At 35.7% G+C, this 16,380-nt stretch overlaps 1 protein-coding gene across 1 annotated transcript; it reads right to left on the reverse strand.

Moving 5' to 3' along the window:
- Positions 1 to 7,093: 7,093 nt before the first annotated feature.
- LOC131686745 (putative odorant receptor 92a) lies at positions 7,094 to 9,186 on the reverse strand. The gene is made up of 6 exons (XM_058970695.1): positions 8,846 to 9,186; positions 8,394 to 8,772; positions 8,016 to 8,338; positions 7,758 to 7,962; positions 7,541 to 7,696; positions 7,094 to 7,477 (listed from the first exon to the last, which is right to left on the reverse strand). Exons 1-6 carry the CDS (start codon positions 8,935 to 8,937, stop codon positions 7,424 to 7,426), a joined length of 1,209 nt encoding a protein of 402 aa, XP_058826678.1. The 5' UTR covers positions 8,938 to 9,186; the 3' UTR covers positions 7,094 to 7,423.
- Between the last annotated feature and the right edge of the window lie 7,194 nt (positions 9,187 to 16,380).

Here is a 16,380-nt window from a genome sequence, read left to right on the forward strand (position 1 = left end):
TCGACTTTTAGGCATAGCAAGGCTCCTAATTTCCTGTAAACTATGGAGTCTTGCTGACATTTCCGATCACAAAAAATTACGAATCGCTCCATTCGAAGCAGCTCACCAACGCTAAAATTGTAAGCTACTAAATCGCTGTTCGGTCTTTTATAGATAAAGTAAGTGCAAACCAAATACAAATATGACTTATGCCACAGTCTTATTACGCGCCACCCAGTGAATAATTGGAACCAACCAGAATGTCGCTAAAGAAAAAAAAATAAAACAAATGTTTGCTGTTATGCTAGATGACTTTGAAATTTAGTTAAAGGTAGTTGAAATTCCTTTATCGCACAATAGTGAAAGAATTTAAGCATATCGTTCAATACAACAGGAGTTGGTAATATTTAACTCCTAGAATTATTAAGATGAAGGCCCCGCCTCATTGCCCCACAAAGGCATGAGCTTAACGATTTACCTAGAAGATAATTAAATGTAATTAAAAGCAGACCGATATTTGGAAACGTGTCCCGCCATAGAGTCTCTACATCTATCTATCTATCTATCTATCTATATATATATATATATATATATATATATATATATATATATATATATATATATATATATATATATATATATATATATATATATATATATATATATATATATATATATATATATATATATATATATATATATATATATATATATATATATATATATATATATATATATATATATATATATATATATATATATATATATATATATATATATATATATATATATATATATATATAAAAATCAATGTTTGTATGTGTATGATTTATGGACTCCCAAACGGCTTAACCGATTGACGTTAAAATTTATACGTAGTAGACATTTGTTATGGAGCGTGTTTGTGTGCTATTGGTTGGGCATTATCTGCCCGCCAGATGGCGCTTCGGAACAAATTGTGTTTTCCTCCTATTTCGTTGAAAGTCGCAGCAACGCACGACAGGTAGACACTAGTTTTTCATAAAACAATTGTATGGTACCGAAAATACCGGTACTGGTTTTTGCTCAGTACCGGTATTACGGTATCAATAATAAGTCGGTATTCCCGGGATTTTCGGTACCGGTATTATCGGTCCCACAGCCCTAGTTCGTAGTGCATATAAGAAATGTCATAGATCTGCAGAGCGGGTTGACTGCTAAAACCTATGCACTTATGTCTCTGGTCTGAACTAAGCTACCCACTGAGACGTCCAAAAAATTGTTTCAAAATCGTTCAACACGGGTCCAATGATGGACGTTCGTTGAACGGTTATTTGGACGTTGTCCAAATTGGTCCAACGAACGTCCTTCATTGGACGATTTTGAAACCAACCGTTCTTAGAGGGTAGCAAGTTAAATCGAAAGATTTTCAAATGAACCCCTTAAGAACCAGAGATGGTGGTTTTTGACAGACGATAAAGGTGTTCTTAATTCTTCACTGTTGTGCTATTTTATGACAAGCGCTATTTAGCAAATCAGTTAACTATATTGAGAGTTTTTGCTAAAAATATAAATAAAAGAAACACTCACACGTGTCATAAATGAGTATTGATGACAAAATTTGTATGACGTGTCACAATTGTGCATAGAATATTTTCTATACAAATAAAGCATAAATTTTCAACATTATTTCATATCTTCGACTCTATTTGATGTAGAAACAGTTGGTGTGATTCATTTGCAAAGAAATTGGTCAAGGAATTTAGCAAAAATAGTAATTTTTGGTTACAGTGTTGCCAAATAGGCAGTATTTCCAGTTTAAAATTAAAACTGCATTTTTCTCCAAATACATGTATTTTTCTTTTGAAAATTACTTACCATTATGTTCCTAAGACAGTTTTACACATAAAGACATCTAAAACTTCATAATAACTTGATCCAATCTCAAGATATGATGGTTTGAAGCAAAAAACTCACAATTTCTCATGACATTTCTTGCTATATTTCAGTAACCAACCTGAATTTCAAAATTCTGGAAACTTCATCTTGTAGAGATTTTTAGACAAGTAATGTGGCATATCCAACTCAGTTTTTTCATAGGACGGGCATAGCGTAGTTGGTAAATCGATTGCCTTGTACGCAGCTCCTGGGTTTGATTCCTAACCCCGCACATAGGGTTAGAGATTTTTCCAAAAGAGATTTATCTAACCCGAAAAGAGGCGAATGACCCTAAGGTTAAAACCTCTATAATAAAAAAAATCTCAGTTTACCCAAAAATGGCGCACACTTTCCAAGTGATGATGATGATGGTCCCACGTTATACCCCCACAAAGGGCTAGAACGATTTATCTGGAAGATAATTAATATTTTAACTCATAACAAGAGCAGTTAACAAAGAAACGGACTGGTTCAATTTGCAGATATACACAGAAAAAGATATTTTGTAATTTTAAGTTTATTTTCATGCACATATTTGGAGCATGAATATAAATGTAAAATTAAGTTCCACCAAAAATCCACACGACTTGTTGTGCTTTCTCCAACGAATTTTATTATAATTCTACACGTGTATTGAAAATTACAGTTTCTTCAAACGGAAAACCAAGGCACTTAAATGTATTTTTTACACGCTTATTGCTGTAAAATGAATGACATGTAATATTACACGAATGAAAGTGTAAAATTGTATGCTTTTTGATGCTCCAATTGAGTGCATTGATTTTAACGTAATTTTCAATCAAAGTTTTGATTCAATCTTTGTATGTTTACATTCGTTTTGATTTACATGTCGTTTAAATTTCATTATTTTTTGTGTGTAGCCTTTCCTTCAAAAGAACGTAACCAGATACATTTCGAATATTTCACTAACAACCAACCATTCCGGGAAGATACTTGTTGGAATCGGGAATTGAACCCAATAGCTTCCATTTCCGATAATTCTCTGTAAGACTCCTTCCACCTCACCAAGACATCGGTACCACCACCTGCTAAGGTGAGAAGTGACGAGCCTAGTGGCAGTGCAGAGTCCAGTCGAGTTATATCATCCACATTAGACCCTTTTATTGAAAATTTCCTACCATTAACCCAAGGCAGTTAAGGGATATTTCTATCCGAGAACATCCTAGATTGATCAGGAATTGAACCCGATATCTATTCTATTCTATCGCAGCAATAACCGAGATTAACACTATTGTCGAGCAAAGCCAACACAACTCCATTATCAAATCAGACCCTGATCACAACAAAAACTAAAAGCTTCGATTCAACCCGATAAGCTCTTAGTTCTGGTCACCATATCTCATTCTGGAAATTCGGACTCGTGGGCTTAGCATGCACATTGGTTACTACTGAATCGGTTCGGTGGGCAGTTGAAACTTTACTCCATACAAATCGCCTGAAAGGATGAAATATGCTTACCAGTCTTGCTACGCCTATCAGTTTAAGCTCTTTTCTTTTAAAAGCTTTAGAGCGGATAATCAGGAAAGTTAGGTTAGGTAATAGGTTAGTTGAATATTAGTTAGTTGCTCATCACTGAGACTGACATAGATAAGGAAGTGAAGTTTTTGCAACTGTCCTCAGGGTGGCGTTCTGTCACCTTTGCTAAGGAACCTGGTTGCTAGCGACTTGTTGAGGAAACCCAAGGAGCTTGGATTTTCAATCTACGGCTTTGCTCACGATTACAAAATACTAATTACTGTCCTTTGATCACAACAATCTTTGACTTAACACAACCCAAATTAAGCTCTGTTGAACAGTGGTGTCGACAAGTTAAATTATCAGTTAATCTAGAAAAAATTTCAATGGTTCATTTCACGAAGAAGCGAATAACAATCGGGGTGCCTCCCTTTCGGTTCTTTGATCCTGAGGTGCTGTGTGCAGGTCAAGTATGCATTGGAATGCTATTGGATTCCAAACTCAACTGGTCCGATCAGTGATCACATTGAGTTCAGATTCAATTTGGAAAGACCTGGGGTCTCAAACCCAAACACATCTATTTAGATTGTACGCCCAATGTATAATACAGATTCCTTGTGTGATAACAGAGGGGAGATGTGGTGACGGCCCAGACGAAGCTAAATGATCTGCAAAAAATGACGCTTATGGCAATGACTGGTGGCTTCACGCCGTCTACTGGCCTTGAGGCCTTTCTAATTATTAAACTATTACACATACACCTTAAATAAGAAGCACTATCATGTACATACAGACTACATATTATTGGTCTTTGGCACCGTAACCATGTTGACCAGCTATCAGTCATATATGACTGTGGTTACAAATGGTTACATGGGATGAAGAAATCCTTGCTCCCAGCGATATTACACTTACATGAAGTTTTCCTTAACATTCCATGTTAAGATTCCCTCTTGAGGGGAGGTGTTCTCTGGCTATATGGAAAGAGAACAACTGACGGTTCTCTGATGGAGGGGCATGCTGATGCTGGTGTCTACAGTCTTAAAATGAGATTGGAACAGTCTCACTCGCTAGGTAGATACTGTACTGTATTCCGAGCAGAAATCTCCGGAATAATGTGCGGGGTACTACCGGCTTTTCAACAGAGTTTGTCCGGCAAAGTTACAAACTTCGGACAAATCACGGTCCAAGCTATTGATTGTAAGCCGAATCCAAATAGAAGAACTTAGCTTTGTCAATACTATTGTTGCGGCTAGTTTTGGAAGGAAACACCGTTTTGATAGTCCTGCGATACAGCGGCTTCAAAGCTGCAATATTTTTATTAATTAATTTACAAATTCATATTCAAGGTTCATTTGGTAAGTTACATTTCAGTGTTCTTTCAATTCCAGCCCCCTGCTAGGCAGCCATTTTGTCCTAGCCAACATCTGCCTTTGTTAAAATCAAAACAACCCAATGCTATTGCACGGGCGACGTGGGCCTAGATGCAGCTAGGCCCATCATATGTTGACTACTGTCAAAGTCCGTATATCTCCATAGCGGATGACAGGAGTGACACCCTCCTGTTCAATTCCCTTAACTAGTTCCGCCAACAATCAATTTCGAGGACTACGGCATTTTCCTACGCCGTCTTTGTTTCGTCCTATATCACTTCTTGCACTCGATAACAAACTAGCCCATTTTGACAGATGCGCGAGGGAATGAGCGTTATACTATGTTCACACTACAGAGTTAAAACATGTTATAATAAGTGGCAACACGAAAAACGTCATCAAGATAGGGTTAAAACACGTTTTAACTCGTTATGTGAACGTGGTATTAGTTTCACTGCCACATAAATGCGCATAAAGGGCGTCGCAACATACCTCCACCCGTGAACTAATCCATCTCCCGAGTAGCACAGATATTTTTCATAAAACAGCTTGTAAACTCAGATCCAGGGTCCCAAATTCTTATTGGGTACGATTTCCCCTTATCGGTGAGCAGAATGCTTTGCTATCACCGAGATATAAGATATTATGCTTTACAATATAACATATTTCGTCTGCGACTACCACAAGCACAACAGCTGAAAAATAGTAATATTGATCAAACTGTTTTGCGCTGTCTCTAAAAGGCAGGGACGGGTTTCTATGCCGTACAGAGATTAACAATATTTGAAGTGTTTCATTTGCCTGTTCATTATTGTTACACGGTTTTGCCTTCTCTCGGGTGATCGTTTCAGCCGCAATATTTTTTGATCGATCTCGATATAAAGTTTTAGGTTCTTTAGGTAGGTTTCGCACGTCTTTGCGCTGCATAACAAGTGATTCACGCTCATATTTTTGCCGAATATCAGCAGGCTTGCGTTCGTAATCGTTGGATCGTGGCTGATAGGAAGTCGTACTCTTGTTCCATCTCAATCAGTTGACGATCGTACTCTCGTTCTTTCACACGGCGTTCTTTTTCCCTTTGTTCATTTTGTAGCAAGTGTTCTTTTTCTAGCATTTGTAAGCGTTGCTCCAAAATTTGCAATCGTTCCCTTGATCCTTTAAATGATGAATCCCATGATTGGCTGCTTCTAATATCCACCGTCGTCGGACACAGCCCGTTTGATTGAGATTTCAACATAGTTGAGTTGAAATCTTTGAAGTTTGTTGCGGCTAGTTTTGATAGTCCTGCTATACAGCGGCTTCAAAGCTGCAATATTTTTATTAATTAATTTACAAATTCATATTAAAGGTTCATTTGGTAAGTTACATTTCAGTGTTCTTTCGGTTCCCTTAACTAGTTCCGCCAACAATTAATTCCGAGGACTATGGCATTTTTCTATGCCGTCTTTGTTTCGTCCTATATCACTTCTTGCACTCGATAACAAACTAGCCCATTTTGACAGATGCGCGAGGGAATGAGCGTTAGTTTCACTGCCATATAATTGCGCATAAAGGGCGTCGCAACAACTATCAGCCTTGTTTGGGTGACCGGACATTCCAGTATTACTGGCGAACGAATTGGCTGGAGCAGGCGCACATATTGATTTAGTTGGTTCTGAGCCAGCCTTCCCAATTTTCCTGAACTACTTGTGAGTTTTACTTACCTGCTGTTTATTTTCTACTGTTACTGTTTTTCTCTCCATTCCAATTACAGTTCCTCTCTCCTTCTTCCGATCAGGGAAATAATGTGAAGACACGACAAGGCACAAATCCCCGACTACATAGGGGAAACCATTGCCATGCCATTTGAGCCAATATATTCTGATTCTGCCTAATAATTGTTTAAGGTCCTATAATTTCTAATTTAAAAAATATAGACGAAACGTTGGAGAGAACACTTAATCATCTTCTGCAAAAATTATTAGACTGAGGACCACATTCCAATAAGATCGTAACCAAGATTGTCGTAAAGAAAGTATCAGACAACGATGCGGTAAGAAATAAGAATGAAAACAAAAAGGTGGAAAAAGAATAGAATGAAAGCACTGGAAAGTAAATTGAAACTTTATTTAGCAACTTCTTCATTGTTGGACAAAAAAATATCATTATTATTTTATCAGAATGCGCTGTATTGCTATAAAACATTTTCAAAGGTAGAACATCTCCAAAATTTACGGTTTTGAAATTATGTGATCTTAACCGTAAAACAAGTTTTTGATCATTTGTTTCAGTTTCCTAGACTTTAAAAGTGCAAAACTTGGGAACGAGACCTTGAAAGCAATATATAATTACACAACTTAATTCAGCACTCAAATAAATTGCCTTTCGACATTTCTATACCGATCCTGTCGAACACAAAAATAATGGAAAAAGCAAGTTTTCATCATTTTCGTTCCATTTTCCGATTAAAATTATACGCTCAGCATACTCAAGTTGTTTTTTGTTTTGTCGAACAGTGCAATTTCAAGATATTCGTTTCGAAAACCATATGTTGGGCGCAACCATAGTCGTATTATTATTCTATAGAGAGAAAAGTGAAGGTGCAGCCAATTATTCATTAATGAGCAGGCAACAAGTTTGCATAAAAAATTTCAAGGGTGAGATGTGACTCTTTGCGTAAATCTAAATATAGTTTTAACTTAGTCGCTGACAGTTCTGAACAGCGTAAACAACGAATACGAACGACTCAAAACCTGAAAGCAAGAAAAGTGATTGTGAAAATTTGTCATAACCATTACACGCCCACATTGTTTTACAGCTATGAAGGTTTCATATGAGATGGAAAAATATCCATAAACTCGAAATCCGAATGGCTTCTGGGCACGCGCTAACACAATCATGAGGTCTTTTCGAAAAGAACTGTTTCCAGGAATCCAATTGCACTGTACCAGAGCATCATTAATGGTGGACGACTGAAACAAAGTTTTAGTACTTTCAAATCCATGAAAGGTGATATATAGGGAATATACATACCATATATGTAACTCTGTTGCCATAGTAGCACCAGTACAAAATCTGAATGAATGCACAAATGGCGTAAACCGAAAATTTCAAAAATAGAGTGAAGTTATCCATGGTTAGAGTTGCTTCAAAAGCCGTCAAGCAAATGAGTGACATACTGCAGGCAAGCTGGGCCATGAGCATCGGTTGGTACATTGAATTCACATGGTGGCCAAAACTGAAATATGAAACAATAGATCACATGAAAACAATCCATATTAAAACAGATACTTCATCAAATCCTGATGTCGTATGACTAAATCGTGTAAGTTTTGCCTCATTTTTGCATTGTCTTCCTCCATAGTCCACCAGTCTTCACATGTCAAATGGACAACCTGATCTTCCCCAATTTTTTGGAACTCCAGAAACAGGACGTGAAAATGTAACGACATCTGACTCATGACCTGACCGCCGATACCGTCGATGAATACAATCGACTCGATAACGTACACGGACATGGTAACTTGAAAAAGAAACACAATGGTTAACTTTTGCCATGAGTCTATTCCCACTGGAAATTTGGCACGGACCGGGATTGTGGAATCAAACAGCGACTGTTGAAAAAAAAATTTGATGACCTTGTTCTAAATATCTTACTTTTACGCTCACATGTCCGCATAACGAAACGACCAACGATAATCCCAGAAAAATGGTGAGTATCATAAGAAAGTATTCTTCCAAGAAGTATTTGCGTTGTAGATCTTTTATCATCTTGTCTCTTTTGTTATTTTCTTCGGTGTACTGTTTAAGTTTATCGAAAATTTCTTCAAACTTTGCACTGTAGTAATGGTGGTAACAAGCTTTGTACAAAACCAAAGCGACGCCGGATGCAACGCACATGTTATCACCAAAGAGGATGAAATCATTGTAAATTTCACACAAATCCCAAAAAAGCGAGAAACAGTGCAAAAACATTCCACAGCTAATTACAAAAAAGTAAATCCAATACCGGTTGGTTTGCTGTTTATGTCTCCATTGACCAAGGTATCTGAAGGTTAGAATTACGGTTATTATTATACTAGAATTCTTTTGAACGGTTCAAAGCCACTGCAAGAACGCACGTTAACATTTTTAGAGAGTATGTAATGCAGATTGTTTCCGGGTATTCTAAGCCACGGTGAATGCGTTGGATTTTTTCAATGTGACGCTTCATGTCTGCAGCCTAACTGATTTCAACTAATTGGATTTAAGTGGGGTGAAAAGGATTTATAATGTTTTGAATTCCGCTGCAAATAGGTACGTGAAGGACAATGTAATTAGAGGCACGTGACCCTTGCTAACACTCTGATATTAATCTAATTGAATGGTTGACAGACTTCAAAGAAACTGTGGTGAAATATGGAATTATTTTGATTGGTTGAAGATTGCATTGGGTAACTGTCAGGAAGTTGGAAATATTTCAATGTATAAATTTTAAAATAGTGTTCGATTTGAAATGAAGAATGACTGCCTTACAGTTAAAACATTAACGAACGTTACCGTGGTTTAACAGATTTTCTACTGTACAGGAATTATTGAAGCTATACAGCTTTTAACCCAATGAATAAGTGAACTATATTCCTCTTGTGTTTTTGAATGTTGACGTTACCTGATATAATAAGCAAATATGCTTTATGTTCCAAACAATTAAGCACATTTTCCATGCACAAAACGACTAAATGAAAAAATTACTCATAACTTAAGATATATCTGCGATATTGAAGGTATCCATTCGGTCATATATTTTATGAAGATATAATATCATTCATTCATGGAATCATTTTTGTATCTTAGTTCATACATATCACTATTTTACACAGCTTGAAAATCCGAAGCAATAAAAATATAGTTTAGAATGTGGTTTACAATTTTTTCGGAAACAGTAACTAGCTAAAAAAGATTTGCAAAATATTGTAACAAGTTTCAGATGTTTTCCTAAACATGTCTTTCTTCAACTAGGCCTCCTTCCTGGAGTAAGAAAAATAAATTAATGTTGTTGAACATTTTAATCGTGTTTTCCTCGAGACCATGTCTTCAATGTCGGTACTATGGATATCTCAATAAACGCTCAATCGAACCTTTTACATTGTATCGTTTAATAGCTTATTAATTTATCTAGCTTTTGACCTTTTGTTTATAATTTGAATCTGTTTTCGGAAAAGGAATAGATAATAAAATAAGCTTGAAACTCTTTTCGAATTTTTCATTTTCGAACACTAATCCATAGTACCGCATTCCATCTATTTTTGGTATTGACATCTTCAAACAGCCTCAGGGGAGTGTTGATGAAGTTTTCTTATGCAACTAAAAATTGTTATTTAAGCCTTAACCCTTAAAGGCGCAAACCAATTTTTTTTCAAATTTTCTGAAAATTATCTCACAGCTTTAATACGTTACTATGATAATTTTGAGATGGTTTTCGCAATGTTGTTTTATAACAAAATTGCGTATTTAAGGGTTAAGTGTGTTTTATAATATGCAAAAAACGTCATTCCGTTTTGCCTTCCCGTTTTAGAGAATTTTTTTAATGTGTCATAAAACAAGGTAAAAAACTCCAGTCGCCTGAAATTTAATCGGAGAAATTTATTATTTCTATCAAAACTGCAAATGTATCGCCAGTGTATATATATTTCTTTTGCCATTTTCTACCGGTTTTGCTATTTGGTACCGGTCGCATCCAACCAGACATCGAAAAAAAGCGAAATGAACACAGCTTTGCTGAATAGTCTTTCAATTTTTTATATCTCCCGTAATTGCTGCTTTTACAACCTTTCAGTAGAACCGCGCATAAAAGAACTAACCTGAAAAAGGCCTATTCTAAAAGGTTGAGACGAAAATATTGAGTCATGACGGATATCACGAAAATGCGCCCAAATAAGCTACGTATTATTATATCCTATTTAAGGCAAGCAAATCATATAACTGACCACAAGTATTTTATAAATGACTACAGTGTCTACATTCCTGCCTACAAAGTAGAGATCAGTGGTGTGATAACGATTAGTTTTAAATATCATTTATAAGCCGTGTTTAGCAAAATATACGGCTAGATTACTGTACTGGCATTAAAAAAAAATTTACAGCTGTTAACATTATGCTCTCTTGGCTAATGGTTTAGAAAAAGTGCGACTATATCATCCCGTTGTTACTGCACGTAAAAATATAGGTAGATGATCTCATCTTCTTGAAAAGGTTTAAATTTGTGAAAATTAGATATGCAATTTGCGTTTCGACTTCGTCTCATCAGAATCCGACACAAACTTAGTGACAGGAATAAGTTGGCGCCGGATTGACGCTAGCTCCAAAAAAACGGAGATTCAATTTGTGTTCCTGAGGGAATCCCTAGTCAATTCAAGACCCCCAAGTTTGTGTCGGAATCTGATGAGACAAAGTCGAAACGCAAATTCCATAACTAATTTAGTTATAAGTTTCGTGCACTTCACGCGCAAATTTTTTTTTTAAACAATTTTCTCCTTAATGAAGAAAAAATAGTTTTTACCAAAATTGTTCTCCACTAAGGAGAATATAGCATAGTAAAATTTGTCTCTTTGGAAGCCACCACATATAACAGCACGAGGAAGCACTGATACAAAGCAGAAGAAAAGCGCCGCTGATCTTAGAAAGTCTAGATCAAACGAGGAATTTCTAACGCTTCAGGATTACTATAAATCTTAAGTAGCTCAACATTTCAACCAGATTCAACTTAGCGGAGGACTGAGTGGGCTTAGGTTAGGTATGCTACAGCACATAAATGAAATGAAATTTTGCATAAACATTTCAAAACTAAAAGGATTGAACGACAATATTTCATACGTGTATGTATAACAGCCAAAATAATCGTTCAATATTCCTCAAGGTTCAAATATTCCCACCCGTGGGGATACTTGAACCATTTGACATGCAACTGTAAAATGTTAAGAATTTTGATGACATGTTACTTTTAATTTGCAAAGGCATACCATATTGTAAAGCATTGTTTGAGCTTTTATATTCATACACAGAGAAAATTGCATCGCAAAAGACCTAAGATTTTTTTCAAGTAGCGAAAGTGTGTCATGTATCCACACTCCCCTTAATCACGAAAACGTTAATTTTGACATAGAACTACGTGGAAAAGTGGTCCAATTTTAAATGCATATAATTTAGCCAACTCACGATAAATTTTCAAAAATTTTGCGCATTTCGCCCCGAAATACTTCTAAGAGTAGATTTCAATAGATAAACACAAAGATTTTTGATATAATGGCATTAAAAATTCAAATAATGTGCAACCTAGTCAAAATACTGCGCATTCAAACACAGAAGATAGCGCTTCCCAAGTCCGGCACGACAGATTTGTGTACCTAGCGCGCTACACGCCTATGAATGACGTCATCATAGACTATTTAAAGAACGGATTTGGCCGGACAAGCTCAGTTGCTTGTTGACGGGCAGGCGAAGCAGATAACTGCTGTGTGTTTTCATAGCCAGTGTAGCTAAGTTAGAAGTCCATTACACTGGCTGTAGAGGTACGCTACCTTATAACACGGGACTGACTGAGCTTGTCCGTTCAAACACTATGCTTTCTTTTGTGTTGTGCTTGTTTCCAGCATACATTTATGTACAATCTTGAACACAATTATTCGTACACAAAATCGCAAACACGGTTAACACAGTGTCGTGGTACTAATCATCTCTTTCGCTCTACCCATCATCACCATCAGCGTTTACTCATTTTACTTTGTGCGCTTGGGGTTGGGTTCAATGTTTGAGGTAGCGTTGCCAAATTTTTTTTCAAAAAGACTGGAACCTTTCTAGAAAAAAACTGGAAAACTGGATGCTCGAAAATTACCCTTGTAATGTTTAAGTCAACGAACGTAATTTTAAGTAAACACATATGTTCCATACCTTTTACTAAAAATTTGAGTCGGTTTTTTGATATTGTTGTCCAAATTTAAAAAAAATATATTTAAACACTCGAATTTGATTGTAATTGTAATAGTTACAGTCGAATTCTACTGTTTTGAAGGTTTCAGTCTACAAATCCACAAAATCCTAAATTTAAAACCCTTTGCTAAATTTGAGGATGCGCTTGAACCTTTCTTACGATACCACTATAGCAACTAGTTGAGAATTCAACAAATGTTCATCAAAATATTTGACACAATGTACAGCCATCTTTATGTTTGAATAAAATTCATTTGAAATCGTGTCAAAATGTACATTCCCTAATCGTTTTACTCACAAGTGGTATAAAAAGAGTTCAGGTTACGGTGGATTAAAATCCTATTCTGGGGCACGCAGCATCATCCCATCGCTTGCTTGAAAATTCTATGAATTAAGTTACAATTTGTGAAAAAACTAAATAAATGAATATTTAAAAAACTGGATAAAACTGGCTCAAATTTCAAAAAACTGGAAAATTTTGCCGATTATCTGTTTGACTGGATGTTTTTAAAAAAAACTGGAAGAATCCAGTTTAAACTGGAAGGTTGGCATCGCTGGTTTGAGGCGAATGTGTAGGTAGGTATATCTAATTTGTAGCGGTTGTATACGTAACCTTCATGATAGCCTGTGACTCTGTTGATTTTTGTCGAGTGAGTAGGATTTTCGTGTTTTATGTTTATATGTTGTTCTATCAATGTCATTCAATAAATAGGCCTGAAGAAGACCTAAACCAAGGGTCGAAACGTCGGCGACGATAACAAACAATCGACGCAATTCGTTTATGACTGCATTGCCGAAACCTACCCTAGATTCCACAATCGAAAAGCTTTTACAATTTCTAAAATCTGATCTTGTGCTATAAAGATTTAGTTCTGGATATTAGTTCGGTCACGCTGATCTTAGAAAGTCTAGATCAAACGAGGAATTTCTAACGCTTCAGGATTACTATAAATCTTAAGTAGCTCAACATTTCAACCAGATTCAACTTAGCGGAGGACTGAGTGGGCTTAGGTTAGGTATGCTACAGCACATAAATGAAATGAAATTTTGCATAAACATTTCAAAACTAAAAGGATTGAACGACAATATTTCATACGTGTATGTATAACAGCCAAAATAATCGTTCAATATTCCTCAAGGTTCAAATATTCCCACCCGTGGGGATACTTGAACCATTTGACATGCAACTGTAAAATGTTAAGAATTTTGATGACATGTTACTTTTAATTTGCAAAGGCATACCATATTGTAAAGCATTGTTTGAGCTTTTATATTCATACACAGAGAAAATTGCATCGCAAAAGACCTAAGATTTTTTTCAAGTAGCGAAAGTGTGTCATGTATCCACACTCCCCTTAATCACGAAAACGTTAATTTTGACATAGAACTACGTGGAAAAGTGGTCCAATTTTAAATGCATATAATTTAGCCAACTCACGATAAATTTTCAAAAATTTTGCGCATTTCGCCCCGAAATACTTCTAAGAGTAGATTTCAATAGATAAACACAAAGATTTTTGATATAATGGCATTAAAAATTCAAATAATGTGCAACCTAGTCAAAATACTGCGCATTCAAACACAGAAGATAGCGCTTCCCAAGTCCGGCACGACAGATTTGTGTACCTAGCGCGCTACACGCCTATGAATGACGTCATCATAGACTATTTAAAGAACGGATTTGGCCGGACAAGCTCAGTTGCTTATTGACGGGCAGGCGAAGCAGATAACTGCTGTGTGTTTTCATAGCCAGTGTAGCTAAGTTAGAAGTCCATTACACTGGCTGTAGAGGTACGCTACCTTATAACACGGGACTGACTGAGCTTGTCCGTTCAAACACTATGCTTTCTTTTGTGTTGTGCTTGTTTCCAGCATACATTTATGTACAATCTTGAACACAATTATTCGTACACAAAATCGCAAACACGGTTAACACAGTGTCGTGGTACTAATCATCTCTTTCGCTCTATCCATCATCACCATCAGCGTTTACTCATTTTACTTTGTGCGCTTGGGGTTGGGTTCAATGTTTGAGGTAGCGTTGCCAAATTTTTTTTCAAAAACACTGGAACCTTTCTAGAAAAAAACTGGAAAACTGGATGCTCGAAAATTACCCTTTTAATGTTTAAGTCAACGAACGTAATTTTAAGTAAACACATATGTTCCATACCTTTTACTAAAAATTTGAGTCGGTTTTTTGATATTGTTGTCCAAATTTAAAAAAAAAATATATTTAAACACTCGAATTTGATTGTAATTGTAATAGTTACAGTCGAATTCTACTGTTTTGAAGGTTTCAGTCTACAAATCCACAAAATCCTAAATTTAAAACCCTTTGCTAAATTTGAGGATGCGCTTGAACCTTTCTTACGATACCACTATAGCAACTAGTTGAGAATTCAACAAATGTTCATCAAAATATTTGACACAATGTACAGCCATCTTTATGTTTGAATAAAATTCATTTGAAATCGTGTCAAAATGTACATTCCCTAATCGTTTTACTCACAAGTGGTATAAAAAGAGTTCAGGTTACGGTGGATTAAAATCCTATTCTGGGGCACGCAGCATCATCCCATCGCTTGCTTGAAAATTCTATGAATTAAGTTACAATTTGTGAAAAAACTAAATAAATGAATATTTAAAAAACTGGATAAAACTGGCTCAAATTTCAAAAAACTGGAAAATTTTGCCGATTATCTGTTTGACTGGATGTTTTTAAAAAAAACTGGAAGAATCCAGTTTAAACTGGAAGGTTGGCATCGCTGGTTTGAGGCGAATGTGTAGGTAGGTATATCTAATTTGTAGCGGTTGTATACGTAACCTTCATGATAGCCTGTGACTCTGTTGATTTTTGTCGAGTGAGTAGGATTTTCGTGTTTTATGTTTATATGTTGTTCTATCAATGTCATTCAATAAATAGGCCTGAAGAAGACCTAAACCAAGGGTCGAAACGTCGGCGACGATAACAAACAATCGACGCAATTCGTTTATGACTGCATTGCCGAAACCTATCCTAGATTCCACAATCGAAAAGCTTTTACAATTTCTAAAATCTGATCTTGTGCTATAAAGATTTAGTTCTGGATATTAGTTCGGTCACGGTTTTCTGTTTTCTTTCTTCAGATCTTCTCAAATAAATTAATTCGGATTTGATCACCTACTACAAATGAAATGACCCGATAACCAAGAAGGTTTGGCTCAATATGTAACATTCGATGTAGATTGGTTGTGCTAAAACTATACGTAAGAAATATATTTGATTTATTTTTACTCCAAATGTACTAAGAAAATAAAATTAAGTAGTATAGTCCTACACCGAGCAAAATTTACCTTCCAATTCCATAAGAAAGGCTTATGACTTTCTGACATAAGGTTTTTAAATGGAATTCATAAGTATAACTTATGATTTGGAGGGGAAATTTGACAAATACATGACTTATTGGTTCCATAAGACTGTCTTATGAATTTTATAATGATGTCAGAATGAATATCAAAGGGTTTACATTTTTGAAAAATATTGTGTTCTCGTACAAATTCATTAGACTGGCATTTATAAGTGAAAAACATGGTAGTCATAGTATTCATAAGACAGTATTATGAATTTCAAAATAATGTTCGAATGAATTCCATAGATTTCCATTTAAGGTTATTGATGCACGCTCATATAAATACCATTAGAAATTTTCTA

Source organism: Topomyia yanbarensis, chromosome 3 (assembly GCF_030247195.1).
Source record: "Topomyia yanbarensis strain Yona2022 chromosome 3, ASM3024719v1, whole genome shotgun sequence".
NCBI lineage: Eukaryota > Metazoa > Arthropoda > Insecta > Diptera > Culicidae > Topomyia > Topomyia yanbarensis.

Excerpts from the sequence above, each read along its gene's own strand:
- LOC131686745 (XM_058970695.1), bottom strand. The coding sequence starts at position 8,937 with ATGAAGCGTCACATTGAAAAAATCCAACGCATTCACCGTGGCTTAGAA. Across the intron at positions 8,773-8,845 it reads TACTCTCTAAAAATGTTAAC|ATACCTTGGTCAATGGAGAC; the intron begins GTGCGTTCTTGC and ends TCTAACCTTCAG. Across the intron at positions 7,478-7,540 it reads CATATGAAACCTTCATAGCT|GTTTTGAGTCGTTCGTATTC; the intron begins GTAAAACAATGT and ends TCTTGCTTTCAG.